The sequence below is a fragment of the Leptodactylus fuscus genome, chromosome 10 (assembly GCF_031893055.1).
Source record: "Leptodactylus fuscus isolate aLepFus1 chromosome 10, aLepFus1.hap2, whole genome shotgun sequence".
Taxonomy (NCBI): domain Eukaryota; kingdom Metazoa; phylum Chordata; class Amphibia; order Anura; family Leptodactylidae; genus Leptodactylus; species Leptodactylus fuscus.
In genome coordinates, this window is record NC_134274.1 from 43898870 (window position 1) to 43918788 (window position 19919).

A 19919-nucleotide genomic window follows, 5' to 3' on the forward strand; every position below is an offset into this window, starting at 1 on the left:
ACAATGGCACTATATACCAGTAGCAAGAAATGAGGGTATTTGTAACCCCAATATATTCTTTGAATTCCCAGTCAGACAATGGCACTATATGGCAGTAGCAAAAATAGTGGGTGTATATAGCCCCAATTCTATTGCTAGGGGACTTGCAGGGTATTTCTGGGGTGAAGGTGGGGGGGCACACCGTTGGAACGGGTATCGGGGGTATATATCGGGTATACGGGAATACACTGACAGTGTATTCCATTCAGGATCCTGGGAAATCTGGGTTGCGGCGATTGAGCCCGTCAGTGCCACGTTACACTGACAAGCTTCTCCCTGGAATTTAGCTCTTATAAGAGCTGTTGGTTGTCTTCTCCTTCCTATCCTAGCCTGTCCCTGCCTACCCAGAATCTAACCCCTAGCTAACTGGACGGAAACCTCCGTCCCCGGTGAATTGCAAGCTCAGAATGACGCGAACCTGGGCGGCGCTGTTCTTTTAACCGGTTAAGGACCAGGCCCAGAAGTACATTAAGGACCGGGCCTCTTTTTTCAAAACTGACATGTGTCACTTTAAATGGCAATAACTTTGAGACGCTTTAACTTACACAAGTGATTTTGAAATTGTTTTTTCGTAACACATTATACTTCATGTTAGTGGTAAACACTAATCAATATTTTTGTATTTATTTATAAAAAAACTAGCAAATTTGATGGAAATTTGGAAAAAATTGCAATTTTCAAAATGTGAAATTCTCTGCTTTTCAGGCAGATAGTCATACCATCCAAATACATGAATAAATATTATCTCCCATATCTCTGCTTTATATCGGCATCATCTTTTGATCGTCTTTTAATTCATTTTGGATGTTACAAGGCTTACAAGTGTAACAGCAATTTTCCAGATTTACAAGAAAATTCCTCAAACTAATTTTTTAGGGACCACTTCAGTTCTGAAAGGAATTATAAAGGCCTATATAATAGAAACCCCCATAAATCACCCCATTTTCAAAACTACACCCCTCAAATTATTCAAAACAGCATTTGGGATGTTTGTTAACCCTTTAAGCATTTCATAAGAATAAAAATAATATGGAGGTCAAATTTAGACATTTCATTTTTTTTCACTAATACATTCATTTAGACCTAAAATTAACACATTCACAAAGGGTTAAAGGAGAAAATGCATCTCACATTTTGTTATGCAATTTCTCCCGTGCACAGAAATACCCCACATGTGGGTGTAAACTGATTTTTGGGCACACGGCAGTGCACGAAAGGGAAGGAGTGACACTGGGTGTTTGAACAGCATATTTTGCTGGAATAATTTTCAGGCACCATGTCACATTTGCAGAGCCCTTAGCGTACCAAAACAATGGAAACCCCCCAAAAGTGACCCCATTTTAGAATCTACACCCCTCACAGAATTCATCAAGGGGTATAGTGAGCATTTAGACCGTACAGTTGTTTCACAGATTTTACTAACATTGGAATGTGTAAAAGAAAAATTACTAAAATGTCACTTTATCCCCAAAGTTTTCATTTTCACAAGGGGTTAAAGGAGTAAAAGCCCCCCAAAGTTTGTTAAACAATTTATCCTGAACACGGCAATACCCCATATGTGGCCATATTCTGCTGTATGGGAACATGGCGGGGCTCAGAATGGAAGGAGCGCTATTTGGCTTTTGGATGGCAGATTTTGCTGGAATAATTTTTAGGTGCCATGTCGCATTTGCAGAGTCCCTACAGTACCAATACAGTGGAAACCCCCTAAAAGTGACCCCATTTTGTAAACTACACCCCCCACAAAACATATCAAAGGGTAGAGTGAGCATTTTGACCCTACAGCTGTTTCACAGATTTTATTAACATTGGGACATGAAAATGAAAATTTACTTTTTTTCCAACAAACTGTCAATTTAGCCCCAAATTTTTCATTTTCACAAGAGGAGGAAAAAAAGCTCCCTAAAGTTCGTTACACAATTTCTCCTGAACACAGAAATGCCCCATATGTGGTAATAATCTACTGTATGGGAACATGGCGGGGCTCAGAATGGAAAGAGTGCTATTTGGCTTTTGAAGGGCAGATTCTGCTGGAATATTTTTCAGGTGCCATGTCGCATTTGCAGAGCCCCTAGTGTACCAATAAAGTGGAAACCCCCTAAAAGTGACCCCATTTTGGAAACTACACCCCTCATAGAATTTATCTAGGGGTTTGGTGAGCATTTTGGCCTCACAGCTGATTCACAGATTTTATTAACAATGGGACGTAAAAATGAAAAATTACTTTTTTTTCCAATTAATCGTCCATTTAGCGCCATATTTTTAATTTTGCAAGTAGCTGAAGAATTAAAAGCCCCCCAGAGTTTGTTACACAATTTCTTCTTAACACGGCAATACCCCATATGTGGCCATAATCTGCTGTATGGGTATACGGTGGGGCTCAGAATGGAAAGAGCGTTATTTGGCTTTTAGAAAGCAGATGTGGCTGGAATAGTTCTCAGGTGCCATGTCGCATTAGCTGAGCCCCTAAAGTATCAATACAATGGAAACCCCCCATTGTGACCCCATTTTAGAAACTACACAGGTGACAGTAAACTGGAATTCACCAAGAAGTGACCCCATTTTGTAGGGACAATTTTAGGGCCTCTGCAAATGTGATGTGGTGTCCAAAAACAAAGAATATAAATCTGCACTCCAAAAGCACATATCGCTCCTTCACATCTGCGCCCTGCTGGGTACCCAAATAGCGGTGTATGCCCACATGTATGACACTGGTGTACCCCGGATAACGGACTTAATGCCATATGTGGGTATAAATGGCTGTTTGGGCACAGCCGGGCACAGAAGGGAAGGAGCGCTATTTTGGTTTTTGGAGCACAGTTTGGTTTTAGGACACCATGCCACTTTTGCAAAGCCCCTGAATTGCCAATAAAGTGGAATCCGCAGACATGTCACCCCATTTTGGACACTAGCCCACTCATGGGATTTATCAAGTGGTGTAGCGAGCATTTTTAACCCCTGAGTGTTGCATTTATTTAGTTTCCAGAAATGAAATCACAGCTGATAATGAGAAGTTAAAAATGAAAAATTTCCAGAGATTCGCCATTTTAGTGCCCGATATGTTGTGCCCAACTTATGTCAGCAGAGACACTCCAAACACTGGTAAGCGGGTATCCTGGGCACAACAGCTTTTAGAGCGTTCATCTCTGATACAAGGCGGGCACAACATATTACACACTGAAATGACGTATTCCTGGAAAAATGGTCATTTTCACCTTTCACAATCAGCTTCGTATTCATTTATGGATAATAAGTTATAGCAACACTTGGGGGTTAAAAATGCTCTCTGTACCCCTGGAGAAATCCTTCAGGGGTGTAGTTTCCAAAATAAGGTCTCATATCAGGGGATTCCACTTTACTGGCGTTTCAGATCTACAAAAGTGTCATGGCATCCAAAAACCAAACCGTCTGTGCTCCAAAAACCCAATAACCCTTCTTCCCTTTTGCGTCCAGCTGTGCCCTAATATCAGTTTATACTCACATATGACATTACGTCCGATATAACGGGTACACCAGTGTCATACATGTGTCATAAACTGCAGTTTGGGCGCACAGCAGGGCGCAGAAGCGAAGGAGCGCGATGCGGCTTTTGGAGTACAGATTTTGATGTTTGGTATCTGGATGCCATGTCATGTTTGTAGAGCCTGTAAGGTACCAGAAAAGTGGATTCCCCAAAGGAGTGACCCCATTTTGAAAACTGCACCCCTCAAAGAATTTATCAGGGGGTGTAGTGAGTATTAGTATCCGGACGTGACTGCACAGCGGATGGCGAAGAGGGAATATATAAGCTGTGCGGAGAACATTGCAGACACCAAATTCCCTACTATGTCCCAGTAGCTCCTATGATTGGGGGAGTCACTCTGGGGGTCACTTTGGGGGTCACTTCTGGTGTTTTTTCGCTCATAAGCTGTAAATCTGGGGTGTCCCCTGATATTCGCTCGCACAGCTTATATATTCCCTACCTGCCGCAGCCAGTTGTGTTCTAATAATTTGGCGATTTTTGGGGGGTTTTGCCTTGACATTGCTAGATGCTATATTTTCTTTATTTTTCTGGTGACATGGCCATATAAGGGCTTGTTGTTTGCAGGATGAGATGCATTTTGTAATGGCACCATCTTTGGGTGCCTACAACTTACTGATTACATTTTATTAACTCTTTCTTGCTGGATTAAAAAAAAAAAAAATCAATCCTGCATTGAGTTTTACATTTTAAATTTTTCGCCATGCAGCGTACAGCATAAGTAACATGTGTCCTTTATTCTGCGGGTCGGTACGGTTACGGCAATACCTCATTTATGTTATTTTTTTATGCGATACTAAGTCTGCAGAACAAAAACACATTTGGGGACATAAATCAGTGATTTTTGCATCGCCATCTTCTGAGAAGCGTAACATTTTTATTTTTCGGTTGACAGTGTTGGTTGAGGGCTTATTTTTTGCGGGAAAATGTGCGCTTTTTATTGGCACTGTTGTGGGGTGAATATGACTTTTTGATCACTTTTTATAGCATATTTTGTAGGATGAGATGGCAAAAAATCATTATTTCCGGCGAGTTTTTTCCGGTTTTTTTTTCCGACGTTCACCGTGTACATTAAATATTATTTCAGTTTTATTGTACAGGTTGTTACGGACGCGGCGGTACCAAATATGCATTGCTTTTTTTAATTTTTAGTGCTTTTTTTTATATAATTCATTTTGTATAGAAAAAAGGGATTTTTGGACTTTAGAACTTTATTACTTTTTTCATACACTTTTTTTTTTTTTTAACTTTTTTTTAACTTTTTCATGTGTCCCTTTAGGACACTTGAATCAGTTGATGCTTTGATGAAAGCATCAGCTGATTCTACACAGTAGCAGACAGGACACGAGCAGGACATGAGCCTGCTCGTGTCCTGTAAGCTGCAGAGGAAGTGAGACACATCGCTCACTTCCTCCACCGCCTGGCAGGATCACCAGGTATGTGGGGCTCCGGTAGTCTGGGGTCACTGGCCAGACCCCAGACTACCTTCTACTGACATCGGCACCCCCCGATCTCGCCGCGGGGGGTGCCGATCTGGTTAACCTGTCGGCGGATCCCTTTCGATCGCGCCGCGATGTTTGACGGCGCGATCGAAAGGGTTAACACGTCCAGTCGGACTCAGTTCCGACTGGACGTTATGGAGGAAGGGGTTAGGTGTTAGTAACACCTAACCCCTGTCCCCCCCGCACCCCTCCCCCCGCCAGAAAGGTACCTAAAGGCCGGACGTATTTCGGCAATAGTCCGGTCTTTAGGTACCAGCACATGAGCCCGTAAATTTACGTACGGCGGTCCTCATGTGGTTAAATTAGAGGTCACATGTTTTCGGCAGCCAATGGGTTTTGCCTACTTTTTTCAACGTCACCGGTGTCGTAGTTCCTGTCCCACCTACCCTGCGCTGTTATTGGAGCAAAAAAGGCGCCAGGGAAGGTGGGAGGGGAATCGAGTAATGGCGCACTTTACCACGCGGTGTTCGATTCGATTCGAACATGTCGAACAGCCTAATATCCGATCGAACATGAGTTCGATAGAACACTGTTCGCTCATCTCTATTAATAGCTTCTTAGCACTTGATCTCCTTGTTGTACGTAGCCACATCAGTAGCGCTGTAATGTTTTAGGGATACATATGGAAGGGGCATTATCTATCTATCTATCTATCTATCTATCTATCTATCCATCCATCTATGTGTGTTCACACATACAGTAAAATATATTCAATACAATCTATAATAAAATAGTTTTATAAAGTGTACTATCTTGTTATAGAATATTCTATAGGGTTATACCAAAAGTAGATACCCTTTGCAATTTAAAGTACTATATTAAGGTTCATTCTTCTTATGTTCCTTTCACCATTTAAACTGCCTTCATTGACAGTAGGCAAAGAGGGTTGATCTGATCTTGAGATTTCAGGATCGTTTTTAAAATCCGATTTTCGATCATTTTCCAGCCGTTCCCGATCGTGATTGAGAAATTTGCTCAATCGCCGATCGGTATCCGATTTTCCCCGATTGCTCAACCCTAGTTAATGTCTATCGAGTAGGGTTGAGCCGTTCTTGAGATTTGAGGATTGTTTTTAAAATCTGATTTTCAATCATTTTCCAGCCGATCCTGATCGCAATCGTGAAATTTGCTCGATCTTCAATCGGGATCCGACTTTTCCCGATTGCTCAATCCTAGTTACTTTATGTTTATGGAGTAGGGATGAGCCGATCTTGAGATTTCAGGATCATTTTTAACATCTAATTATCGATCATTTTCAAGCCTATCCTGATCGCGATTGTGAAATTTGCTTGATTGCCGATTGGGATCCGATCTTTCCCGATCGCTCAACCCTATAGGCAAAGTATCACAATTACTTATCTTGCTAATAACAAGTTATCCCTCATCATGAGAACAAGGGTCCTAAGTTGTCTTGTTTTAATGGAACGGAATCTCAAAAGTACACTTGCAGCAACCAATTAGGAGAAAGGCCAGGACCAGGAGGTTTGGAATAGGAGTTTTTGTGGTCATGATTGAAAGGATCTCAAGAAGATCCTATGGCGCTCTTTCAAAGCTGATGCAGAGCTGAGGGATCTATACTGTATCAGACGGTGGCAGTAGTGTTCGCCAGGGAATGTACTAATGTTCTGAAAAGCAAACTACCATATATTTGCAAAGGGGTATTCCAGTCTACATAATTTATAACCTATGATCCCCATTGTCTTCAGCTGCTCAACCTTAGCTAGAAGGACTTTAAATGAAGCAGTGGTCAAGTGTCTGACCTATCTGTACCATTGATGACAATAGTCAAGTACTGCCATACTGAAAACGAATATTCAGAAGAGTCCCAAATCATATGATCTAAAAATATTTAATGCTATTAAAATCTACCATGGTCTTGTAAAGTCCTAAATATTATATGAAAGCCATTTGAAATTCTTATTACAGGATTAATCTTACTGAAAAATCATAGCGAGGTATTGTCTCGTAGTCCAGGGGAACAGCAACTCTTACGCGGATGTCAGCTTTTCCTTGGACAGAGGTTGGAGAAATTATAAAGTGGTTGGAGTTGTTTCCCACAAGGTAAACTTCAAAGGCGCTATTGACACCCTGTTTAATGGAGAAAACAATGAGGTTAGACAGATGAACAAAACAGATGAATCAAAAAGACAAAATAAGCACATCAAAAAATAATATTTCAAGTATAACAAAAGTCAATAAATGAGAAAGCAATTTGCTGCTCTTTGTGAAATACCCAATAGTTGCATAGCATTTGATTCCATACTGTAAGCTACTCACTGGCGTTGAGCCAATCTTGACATTTCAGGATCGTTTTTATGCTTAAACGGGTTTTATTAAAGATTTTTCAATAAAATACAAAACGAACAAAAAGAAATAAGTCGAGCAACAATGAAGGAGCATATAAACCAGCGAGCTGGGAAGCCAAAAAGACTCAGGATCGTTTTTAAAATCCGATTTTCGATCATTTTCCAGCCAATCGCGATCGTGAAATTTGCTCAATCGCAGCTCGAGATCTGATCTTTCCCGATCGCTCAACCCTAGTTTCTTTATGTTTATGGAGTAGGGTTGAGCCGATCTTGAGATTTCAGGATCGCTTTCAAAATGTGAATTTCGATCATTTTCCAGCTGATCCCGATCACGAAATTTGCTCGATTGCCGATCGGGATCTGATCTTTCCTCATCGGTCAACCCTACTACTCACACTATTGACTCACCCATCCATCCTAGTGTCGTCACAAATATACACAGTGCAACCAGAAACAAGGTCGAATGTGAAATAATGCACGACACTAGTAGACAGAATATTAGTGAATTGGTTGGGCTTTATTGTTTATCCATATAGATTATTTGTTCTCAGCGTTCATTGCATTATCCATGGATGAAGAGTATCACATACAGTAAATGACTTTTTAACATGAAATATGTCAATCTAAAGCAAATTTAAAAGGGAATATATGACCTGGATTTTTTTGCCAAACAAGATACTAAAATATCTTTCTCTAATCTCATTTTGTCACACTGTACACGCTTTGTGTTCTTTTTTCTGCACATTGGAGCAGATATCTTGCCTATGGTTAACAGCTTTCAGATATTTAACAACATATAGAAACAAGGAAATTTCAAAATTAGTAAAAAAAACCCAGTCTGGGCACTCTGGTTTCCATTCACGCTCCATAAACATACTGATTGGGAATGTAAAGCATGAGCCCTATATGGGACAGTGACTATAAAGCACTGTGAAATATAATGGCACTGTATAAGTAAGCAGATAAAAGGATTCATTTTAAACCATACAGTATATCACTTTCTATACAGAAATATCTATGGTCACAAATTAAAGTCACCAGTAATATCCAAGATATGGAAAACTCGATTGTGGTTGCCATATCTTCATTATTATGGCAACATGCAGCTTACGCTAGGTTCACACTTTACTACTTTACTAGTAGTGGACCCCCCAAATGGAAACCTAATCTGCATAAGAAAGCAGTTACCCACAGAAACCCACAGACTCCATAGACTATAATGGAGTTCTCTGGGTTTCCACCCAAAAAAAGCAAAACATGCGGAGAGAAAAACGCTTTTTTAAACGGGTTTGGGGAAAGAAATCCCAAATGGAGTTCAAGCACTGGTATGAACCCAGCCTTAAACATATTATACACATTATAATGATAGAAGACTTACAATTAGGGTTGAGCGAACGAATTCCAATCGGCGATCGAGTAAATTTCACGATGCAATTGGAATTCTGATCCTGATCTTTTCCGGCAGGATCAAGGTCAGAGGTTATCTCAAGATCAGCTCAACCCTATTCATGTATACTGTATATCATTAATAGGGTTGAGCGATCAGGAAAGATCAGATCCCGATCGGCGATCGAGCAAACCTCACGATCGTGATCGGAATCAGCTGGAAAATGGTCGTAAAGCGGATTTTAAAATCGATCCTGAAAACTCAAGATGGGCTCAACCCTACTTACAATATCTGATTTACAGTAGTCCTTCAGCCTGAAGGTCTACAGAGCAACATTTGCACAGAAATTTTCGCAATTTTTTGGGGTTGTAAAAAAAAAAAAAAAAAAAAAAAATCTTAATTCATTTCCTATGCTTGTTAACCTGTTAAACAGTATCTATACTTCTCACAGAAGTCAAATCTTGAATGGTTGTCAAATCTTGACTGTGTGCAACATGCCATTTGTCGCTCGTTTGATACATTGTCAATGGCAATTTGCATGTCCCCATAGAATAAAATTCAATACTTCATAATTGCATATATTGTACCAGGCAGTGAGAATTGTAGCAGAATTGTGTGCAGATAAGAAACGGGTCATTTTTTTGTGGCAAATGTAAAGTAGAAATCATTCATGACCTTATCCAACATCTTAAAATGCTAAGTAATGGAATGCACTGTAATTCACTTGGGTTCCCCAGCAGTCAGGCAGAGGTGTCTGTTAATAGGACCAACTAAGCACTTAAGAATTTTTGTTCTCATTTTTGTTTTCATTTTCTTTGTGGCTGCCGAAATAAATTGAAATATTCTAGAATCTTAAAGGTTTCACATTGGTAATATGTTTGCATTACTTGAATTGTATCTTGTATGACTCTAGAAATTACAGTCAAACAGTTATTTTAGAGTAATTTTAGAGATACCAGATAGACATGATCACAAACATTTAGCTGTTCTAGGCTAAGTCCCCACTGGGCGGAAACGCAGCGCTGAAGCGCTGTGGGAAGAACCGTGGCGTAAATGCATTGCGGTTCTTCCCACAGCGCTTTCAACAGAAAGTTCACAGAGTTTTCCTCCATGGACTTTCTGTTACAATTATATTTATAGGAAAGCCGCCGGCGTTTCCGTAGATATAATTGACATGCTGCAATTGTCAAAACCGCAACGGTTTTGGAAATCGCAGCGTGTTCGCGCTGAAGATTTTAACATAAAGTGGGCATGGGATTTGAATGAATCCCATCCACTTTGCTGTTATTGTAAAATGCCACAATTTTTCCTGTGGCGTTTCCGGCCCGTGGGGCCCCGGCCATATCAGGAGCAGATTTCCCTTCCCTCATTTTAAGACAGCCATATATCAAAGTTACGGCTCGTTCACATCAGCGGTGTGAACTCCGTACTTCAGGTTTCCGTTTCCTGCCTAAAACAGAGGCAGGATACGGAAACCTGCAGGAGTCTCTCTCACCCATTCATTTGAATGGGTGAGAGAGATGTCCGGCCGTGAGCGTTTTATGCTCTCCGCAGCGAAACCGGGTTTTAAATCCGGACACAGAGTCGGACATGCAGTACTCTGTGTCCGGATAAAAAAAATCCGGTTTCGCGGCGGAGAGCCTATAACGCTCACCGCCGGACCCGGTCTGTGCTTTGCGTCTTCTGGCATGCAGAAGACGGAAACCACAGAACGGACAGGAGAACGCTAGTGTGAACCTAGCATTAGCTGACAGTTACTACTCCTGACCTTGAAGGGAATAAGCCCCTGCCAGCAGCAACTTATTTTACTTGCGACCAAAGGGTTGCACATGTTGTAATCCAACATCCTGACCCCTTTTTTCCCCCCACCATCTGCTGTAGAGAAAAATCAGGACACCCACATACACATCAGATGGTCTACTGGTTATGATCAAATCAACCAATTTAGCCAGCCTTAGGAGCAACATGGTGGCTCAGTGGTTAGCACTGTAGCCTTGGAGCGCTTGAGTCCTAGGTTCAAATCCCACCAGGAACAACATCTGCAAGGAATTAATATGTTCTCCCCGTGTTTGCGTGGATTTCCTCCCATTCTTAAATGAAAAAAAAAAAGTACATTGTGATACCTATATGGGGCTCACAATTTACATTAAAAATGCAAAAAAATTTTTAGCCAGCCTTGGTCTTATACATTATGTGTAGTGTAGTGAGGAAAAAAAACAAAATACTCTTCCCATTACCATGAGGCAATATAAAACAATGGCATCTCACTCCTTATTAGGCCCAAATGAATGGGCCTAAACAGGAGGGAGTCTTGAGCCACGGACGCTGCGGTTGACTCGGTCGCGGAATCTGTTGGAAGATAGGGCATGTTGCTTCTTTTTCCTACTAGCTGAAAAAAAATCGCTAGTGGGGAAAAAAGCGGGGGACTCCCATTGAAATGAATGGGAGTCATTTTTGCAGGTGGATTTTGAGGCGGATTCCGCGTCAAAATCCGCCTACAAAAAACTCTGTGTGAACATACCCTTAGACCTGCCGCTTATGTTGTTGGCTCAACTCCTGGGTAACCACCATATCAGCCTGAAGGATTTTTGCTTTGCACTCTACATGTATGGTGTAAGGTGTTAATCCCACCCAATATTTGCACATGATCTATTTTCTATAAATAGGGATGAAATGAGAGAATAAAATGTAAAAGGTCAGGATCTCTCTAAAGCCCTTCCTTACCAAAAATGCTTTACAGTCAGCTATTTTGATCAAAATGAGTAAAGATGTTGCTTATCACAGCTAGGAAACCTCTGGACCAATGCAACTTGTTTCAATGGTTTTCAACATAGTGTTCCTGCTAATATAACGGCAGGTTTTCCAATTTTCCCTCAGAACAAACTTCTTTGAGTAGGATTGGTCAATTAAATGCCCGAAGAAGCGCTAATGGCTGAGAGTGCCTGAGCGTGACAGCAGGAAGCAGGCGAGAGGTTCTGCATTTGCTCTCAACGCTTCCAGTTCACTCATAGAAATGTACAGAGGTTAGAAAGCAAAGGCCCGAAATACAGCAAAAAAAAAAAAAAGTCATTTCATAAAGAGTGAACAGGGTTTAGAATTTTTGTTCACGAAACCCCCAACTGACCTTTCTTCATTAAAACTCTTCTACTTTAGGCCATTACTAGTATCAGCCTGAAAACTAAATTGTCTATTAAAATCTCACCATTTCTGAATAAATTGATATAAATATTGTATGATTCTAATAATATGCAGAGTCCCAAAGATCAGTCAGCAGAATACAGAATGTGGTCTCACTATATCTTATAATTCACAGCCTGTCTTCTGAAAAATCAGCAGTAAAAGCATAGGAAACATCTGGAGTACAGTGTGCTTGTATAACTAGAAAAACATTTTCTTACATAATCAAATTAGACTTTATGCAAGGTAGATTTACACAGCATTGTGATATGCTTTCAGTAGGGCTGAGCCGATCTTGAGATTTCAGGATCGTTTTTAAAATCCGATTTCCGATCATTTTCTATTCGAACCCGATCCCGATCCTAATGCAAGTCAATGGTCAAAGATCAGATTTTAAAAATGATCCTATTCACTACACAGCATGGAGTCCAAAAATTGAATGCTTTAATTTTTGGACTCCATGCTGTGTAGTGATTAAAAAAAATCTGCCGGCTACTTAGTCCCCTAGGAGTCCACTTACCTGCACAGATACGCTGTCACTCCCCGTTCTTCTCGCTCCTCTTCTCTCTCATTCACATGCCTTCAGAGCACCGTGCACGCCCTCACCTCCCTAGGCTAGTGTTAGAGATCCTGGGAGTAGGCGGGACTTATTGTGGCTTAGGAGAGTGTGGGCAGGTACAGGGCGGGGAGATGTGACTGCATCACTCACGTCTCCCCTCCCAATACCCACCCACACTCTCCTAAGCTACAAGCCCCGCCTTCTCCCAGCATCTCTAACACTAGCGTAGGGAGACAGGGGCGCACATGGCGCTCAGAAGGCATGTGAATGAGAGAGAAGAGGAGCGAAAAGAATGGGGAGTGGCAGCGGCAGTGGATCTGTGCAGGTAAGTTGAGCGATCGGGATCAGCGTTCCGTTCCTGATCTTTTTTTTAGGTGTATCGGAACCCAATCGCGCTCGTGAAATTTACTCGATCGCTAATCAGGATTTGATCTTTTCCGATCCCCATCACTCAACCCTAGCTTTCAGTGCTCATATACATTGTATTTTTAATAGATTTCAGTGGTCAAAAAAATTTGCCTATTGCTTTGGTATATCATAAAATAGCAAAAGTGAATAAACACAGACTTAGACTTTAATGTCGGTATATATGTATAATGTATGTATACTGACATCATCCCATGAGAGAGTCTTGAAAGCTATGGACACATTTGTATATGAAAAAAAAACAACTTATGTCTAAGTTTCTAGACTAAGAACAACATATCTTTATTGAGGGCAATTCCTAATAAACGATGCTAGGGAAAGGGAAGACGGAGATAGTGAGCGCTTAAACTTTACCCACCCACTTTCCTAATGACAGGGACAACTGAACAATGAACCCTACTTTAGGTAAGTGATACACAGAATAAGACATGACAACACAACACAGAAGAGGGGTCAGCAAGCCAAGGTTCAAACTAGAGACAAAACAGTACCAAATTACAATCCATAAGAGTAGTCAAAAAGCAAAATGCAGAGGTAAGTAATACAATACAAGAGCAACTGAAAAATCAGAGTCATAATAGCCAGCAACCATGTTCGGTCTGATGGCCATTATTAGGAAGTCCAGAACCCGCCCCAGGCTTGATTGGCAGATAGGCTGTCAATCTCAAGTACACAAAAGTTAACCCTAACCATGCCAACACAGAATGACAAGAGTTCGAGAGGAGGTAATTATAAGTGGACATACCTCTAGCGCTGTACGGTGTGGCACAATGTGCAGGAGTTCGAACAAGTGAGAATGTAACAAAGAGTTTACATTTTATATTTTTTTAACATATCTTTATTTTACATATAATAAGCAATGAAAACAGAGTAACAAGAATCTACAAAGGCAAGTAGAATCAGCCCTGATGCAGCAGGAATAAACCAAATGATACGAATGCATAAATGTAGTACGACTGAATGCACAATAATACAGTTTTAGAAAACCAGACTGGATAAGGTACACAAAGGGACAGGACAGGAAGGGGGGATCGGTGGTAGGAGGAGTGTTCTCCTGCTAAGCATAGAAACACACAGCGGAAGGGGAGCCTGGGAATGGTCAAAAATGTTTCAAGGCCTTAGAGGAATGTGTTAAAGGCTGGGGAGTATTAGTACATAGTTGCCAAGTCTGTTGTGAGTTGGAAAAATCTGGTTAGAGTTCAGACATCATGATCTCCATATGGCAGATACAAAGGATCTCTTGGATCCAATCATACTTTGTAGAAGCAAAGTGTTCTTCCATAGTTTGGGAATAGCTGCGCGAGCTGCAATCAATATAAAACTGATGAGGGATTGGAGCAGTTTATTGAGTTTGTAAGGATCATTGGAACTCTGTACCATCTAGAGAGAAGCTTGTAATTGTTTTTCCATACCCAACAGGAGATGGAAAATTTATGGCATGTCTGGAAGCCAGAATACCACTGGGCCGTGAAGTAGGATACTCCCAGTCCCTCCACCCACTTCCTGGTGAAGGATGACAATTGGAGTGATTGTGGGTTTGAGTGCAAATATGGTGGGTATTACCCTGACTGGAGGGTTGGTGGAAGTGCAGAGTGTTTCGAAAGGATACAGTGGTCTATATATGTGATGTTTGTAAAAAGACTTGCAGTATTAAGATCGGTTTTACAAGCCCCCAGTACCTGCTGAGCAATGTATGGCAGTGCAGAGATCGAGGAATTTGTCCAGTGGCAGTTGGGAAGCTAGGGGAGGTTTTCCAGTGGGCCCTGGGATAGATATGATTCTATTTTGAGCCATAATTTGGAAAGTTTAGAAAGATGGCAATCTAGTATACAGGCAGTGACCAGGGCAAAATAATAGTGGAGGCCACTAGATCTCGGGCTTTTGCTCTGAAATGGATGGTCCTGGCAATCATGGGTAGATTGGAGGACCATATACATTTAGTGAACCTGCACTGGAGTTTCTTAAATAATGATTTGTGATGGCTGATGGGAATAAAATATAAAAGCCCTGGTAGGATATTCATTCTTTTGAATATTTATACAGCCAAGCCTTGAAATCCCTTAGGATCCCTCTAGCGAAGGTCTGTCTGAAGGTTGCTCGGTAGGGAAAGGAAGTTCAGGGCGTAGGCTTCTGAGTAGGGTTGAGCGATCGTGTTTGGAAAAGATTGGATTCCGATCGACGATCGAGAAAATTTCACGATCGGGATCGGAATTCTGAACACGATCTTTTTAGGTGGGATCGAGATCGGTGATTATTTCCTACAATGCTTTGCTACTGGCTAAGCATTGTGGAAAAAGCTAAATGTTAGCCTTCACACTGAGTATTGTATACTCAGTGTGAAGGCTCCGCTGCGGTTCCATACGAATGAATGGAAGCAGCCGGCACACAGCCTTAACCCCCTGCGCACCAGCTGCATCCATTCATTCTAATGGGAGACTAGCTAACATCTCTAGTAGCTACTTATCTGCAGAGATGGCTGGTCCGGTGCCCAGTGTTCTTGTTCTTCTTCGCCTCGCTGCCCCCGCTCCCAGGTTAGTGTTAAAGAGCTAGGAATAAGGCGGGGCTTGTGGCTTAGGAGAGTGTGGGCGGGTAGAGGGCGGGGAGACATGATGTCTCCCCTCCCAGTACCCGCCCACACTCTCCTAACCTGGGAGGCAGGGGGCAGCGAGGCGAAAAAGAACGAGAACACCAGGCACCGGCCAGCCATCTCTGCAAGTAAGTGGACACCAGGGGGGGACTAAGTAGCCAGAAGATTAATAAGAAAATCCTCTGGCTACTTAGTGAATAAAAAAAAAAAAAAAATCACTACACAGGGTGGATTCTAACAATTAAAGTGTTCAATTGTTAGATTCCATGCTGTATAGTGAATAGGATTGTTTTTAAAATCCAAACTGATTAGTAAAAAAATCCCATTGACTTGCATTGGGATCGGAATTGGGATCGAGATCGGGTTCGAATGAAAAATGATCGGAAATTGGATTTCAAAATCGATCCTGAAAAGTCAAGATCGGCTCAACCCTACTTCTGAGGGATTTGCAGAGAGATGAAATACTGAGATATTTTATGGATTTGGAGGACCAAGAAAAGCAGATGGTGTTGGCGGTATTAGTGCTGAGAGAAATATTGTGCATTTTTTTCTAACGCATTCAGCAACCCTTATTTTTAATTTACAACCTCTGTTGTGTTCAAATTTTTAGCTCAGGGGCATTCCCTAGCACTCCTTGTCCCTTAGGGTCCATTCACAAGGAGGAAAATGGTGAGGAATTTGGTGTGGAATTTCAGCGCTGAAAAAAGCCTCCCATTGACTTTAATGGGTTCCTTTTTCGGCGATCGGCTGGAAAATGATTGGAAATTGTATTTTAAAATTGATCCTGAAATCTCAAGATCGGCTCAACCCTACCAGACACAATGGGGCTAAATTCTGAGCCTTGTGCCAAGAAGTCCGTGGTTGAATCATCATTCGTGGGTGGCCTAATGGTGCCTTCAGATGTCTCAAATTGTGTTGCAGAAAATAAATTCCATTCATCTAAAAGGTTTGCAGACATCTACGTTTTGTGGTTAACACTTAGATGAATGGAGCTGATTTCTTGTCGCAGATCTTCTACAAAACTATTTGCAACATATCAAGACATCCTTCTTACAATATATGTCCTATTTATTAGTTTTGATCGTTATATTTCAAATCTGACTGATTGCAGTTGTCATGCAGTCAGTAGGGTTGAGCCGATCTTGAGATTTCAGGATCGTTTTTAACATCCAATTTCCGATCATTTTCCATCTTAACCCGATCCCAATTCCGATCCTAATGCAATTCAAGGGAATTTTTTAAAGATCGAAAAATTAAAATATTTTAAAAACGATCCTATTTACTAGACAGCATGAAGTCAAAAAATTGAATGCTTCAATTTTTGGACTACACACTGTGTAGTGATTAAAAAATATGCCAGCTACGTATACCCCCTGCTGTCCAGTTACCTGCACAGAACCGTTGTTCTCGTTCCTCTCCTCTCTCATTCACATGCCGGCAGAGCACCCCCGCCTCCCCTAGGCTAGTGTAACTGATGCTGGGAGTAGGTGGGGCTGGTTGTGGCTTAGGAGAGTGTGGGCGGGTACAGAGCGGGGAGACGAGAGTGCATCAATCACGTCTCTCCTCCCTGTACCCGCCCACACTCTCCTAAGCCACAACCAGCCCTGCCTACTCCCAGCATCAGTAACACTAGCCTAGGAAGGCGGGGGGGCGCACATGGTGCTCTGCAGGAATGAGAATGAGAGAGGAGAAGACCGAGAACAACGGGAAGCAGCAGCAGTTCTCTGCAGGTAAGTTGAGCAATCGGAATTCCGTTCCCGATCTTTTTTTAGGCGGGTTCGGAACCCGATCGGGATTGTGAAATTTACTCGATTGCCGATCGGGATCCGATCCTGATCGCTCAACCCTAGCAGTCAGTAAAGGCATAATATATGAACAGATATTATCCCATAGCAGTATATACAGTACTTTGACCTATTAGACTTGCAGTTTAAAGCATTTATTTAAGTTATGACCTAGAAGTTTAGCAACCTGCTTCATAACATCTGTGCCTGATATTTTCAATAATGTGCACAAAGCAGAAGTCTGCTCTCAGATCAAACTTACATTCTGCAGTAAATGTATTTACGGCAATTTCCACAAGTGAAGCTGAAATGCCTAAGATTGTCAACTATAGCAGCGTTCATAATTCAGCTAATATTATTAACCAGTATAATTCCCCTTCCTAGTAATTTTAGCCCACAGGTTCATTTGCAAGCCAAACAAACCTTCTATTTGCTTATTGATCTCCTGCTGGTTTGTTCCCATCTCACACTCAGGCACCGAGGCCTAAAGACTCCCTGCTGAAATTCTGAGGATGAATCCCTTATTTCAAAGTTTATCTGCCGCCCACAAAAAGAGCCAGGTTTGATGGGATTACTATTTACTATTCATTCATCTTATCCAGCCCTTCAGCAGAGGCCTTCCAGCTCCTCTTTATGTCAAAACCAGCAAAGAAGGAGGGGGGGGGGGGGGGGTTGCAAAGCCTCCATGATATTTTAAGTTAAAGCTCCAAATAATACAGAACAGAGATATTTGTATTTGGATATCTTAACAGCATTACTTACTGTGTCCAAATGCTACATTTTACAGAAAGCAGTCGTTTACTTTATACTTACATTTCCTATTACAATTATGTGCAAGACCAATATCAGATAATGTTCTAATTACAGGTCCATTATATATCTTTTATAGCAACTATGTATTGGTATAAAATTTTACTTTGTCATGAACTGTCATATAAAAATCATTATTGGGCTAAGGCCACACTTACATACACCTTTCATCTTACTACTCCTGAGGTGCAGTTTCATTATACATTGCTTTTGTCTGCTTTACCCATTATCAGTAGTAGAACTTCATGTGTTCCCCCCCTTTTTGTCTTTTTATTATGAGAAGGTGACAGGCCTAGTGCTGGAGTCCAGATATATCAGCCCCAGGTTTCTGACATATGTGTGGTCCAGGGCAGATCTGGTGTAGATCCTGGGCCAGAATAAGGCTGCAGTTCCTTGAGGTGGTGTATGGTTCTGTCCTGTAACCCCGAGTCCGGTGAGACAATACTGCGCTTATTTCATCCATGTGGCTGGAAGTAAGCCACACGTATAGTTAGGTTAACCTACTGTTTAGTTAGTAAACCCAGATGAGCAGGTTTTTATTTATCTATTTTTTGCCTGAAGTTAAGGATTTATTTATTTTCCTGGTTTTTTTTCCCATATTTTATGTCTCTGTGTTGACTGTTTGGGTCGGCAACACTGCTTCTACCAAGCTAAGTTCCCCACAGTATGTTCATGTTTTTTCATATTATGCATTTTTTGCTATTGTTTATGTGATTTTTTAAAATCATTCAATAAATTATACTTTTTATCTCGGTGGGATTATATTGTTTTCCTTGATTTTTCTATGACAACCGGGAGCCTTGTGAAGGCTCCCAGGCTTGTCTTTAGTATCTTTCTATTGCAGGTTGCTCTATGCAGCCTGCAATAGACATGCTGTTTATTTGTATTGTATTGCAATGCATTAGCAATGAAATGCGTTGCATTAATGATCAGACCACCTAAGGGGTCTAATAAATGCAAAAAAAGTTTTAAAAAAGTAAAAAATATATAAAAAATAAAAATACTATAAGTTCAAATCACCCCCCCCCCTTTCCCTAGAACTCATAAAAACGTACTTAAATACCATGAAACACATACTCATTAGGTATCCCAGTCTCCAAAAATGAAGAGTCTACAAATCTAAAAAAATATTTTGCCTGTACAGTAACCACCATAGTGGGGGAAAAAATATCAAAAGTGCCAAACCGACACTCCCATCTACACATTACAGAAAAATAACCGCGCCCAGCATGCTGCAATTTCAAAAACATTGTGTTTTTGTACATTGCATCATGTCAATTATACCTATGGAAATGCTAGTGTAATTGAAGCTGAAACTCAGCAGAAGAAAACTCTGCAAACTTTTTGAGAAAAATTGCAATTTAGCTGCAGCTCGAAATGTGGGGCCTTAACCTAAGACACTATAATGGCTGGAGCATTAAAATTCAAGGTACTAAGGATAGTCTTAACAGAACTTTGGTTCCCAAAATGACCACTAGTATATCGAAACCCTTAATACTACACTAAGAAGTGGTGAATGTGCAGAATTCTAAAACATTACACATGAAAAATATCACAGCTTTGTTAAAATTTATTATGTATGGTAAGATATGAAGCAAGCACCAAAAAAGAATAAAGCTGGCCATACAAAGGACACGGTCTTCAGTCAAATTAGACTATTACAGGCAATGATCATAAAAATACCACAAATGACTGTGTGACTGCCAACTTTGGTCTGTCCGATCAACTGGGTTGGAAATTTTTGTATGGCGGGCGGATGAGAATTAGAGCATTTATCCAATTTTTGGTCATCAGTCATGCACTTTTTTTTTTAAGCATAAAG

The 19919-nt window shown here is 41.1% G+C and overlaps 1 protein-coding gene across 1 annotated transcript in view; it reads right to left on the reverse strand.

The window, feature by feature from the left end:
* CDH23 (cadherin related 23) overlaps positions 1-19919 on the reverse strand; it is an 832275-nt gene that overhangs the window by 413530 nt on the left and 398826 nt on the right. The window contains exon 12 of the mRNA XM_075257430.1: positions 7000-7149. Coding sequence (XP_075113531.1) covers positions 7000-7149 — 150 coding nt within the window. The remainder of the gene's footprint in view (positions 1-6999; positions 7150-19919) is intronic.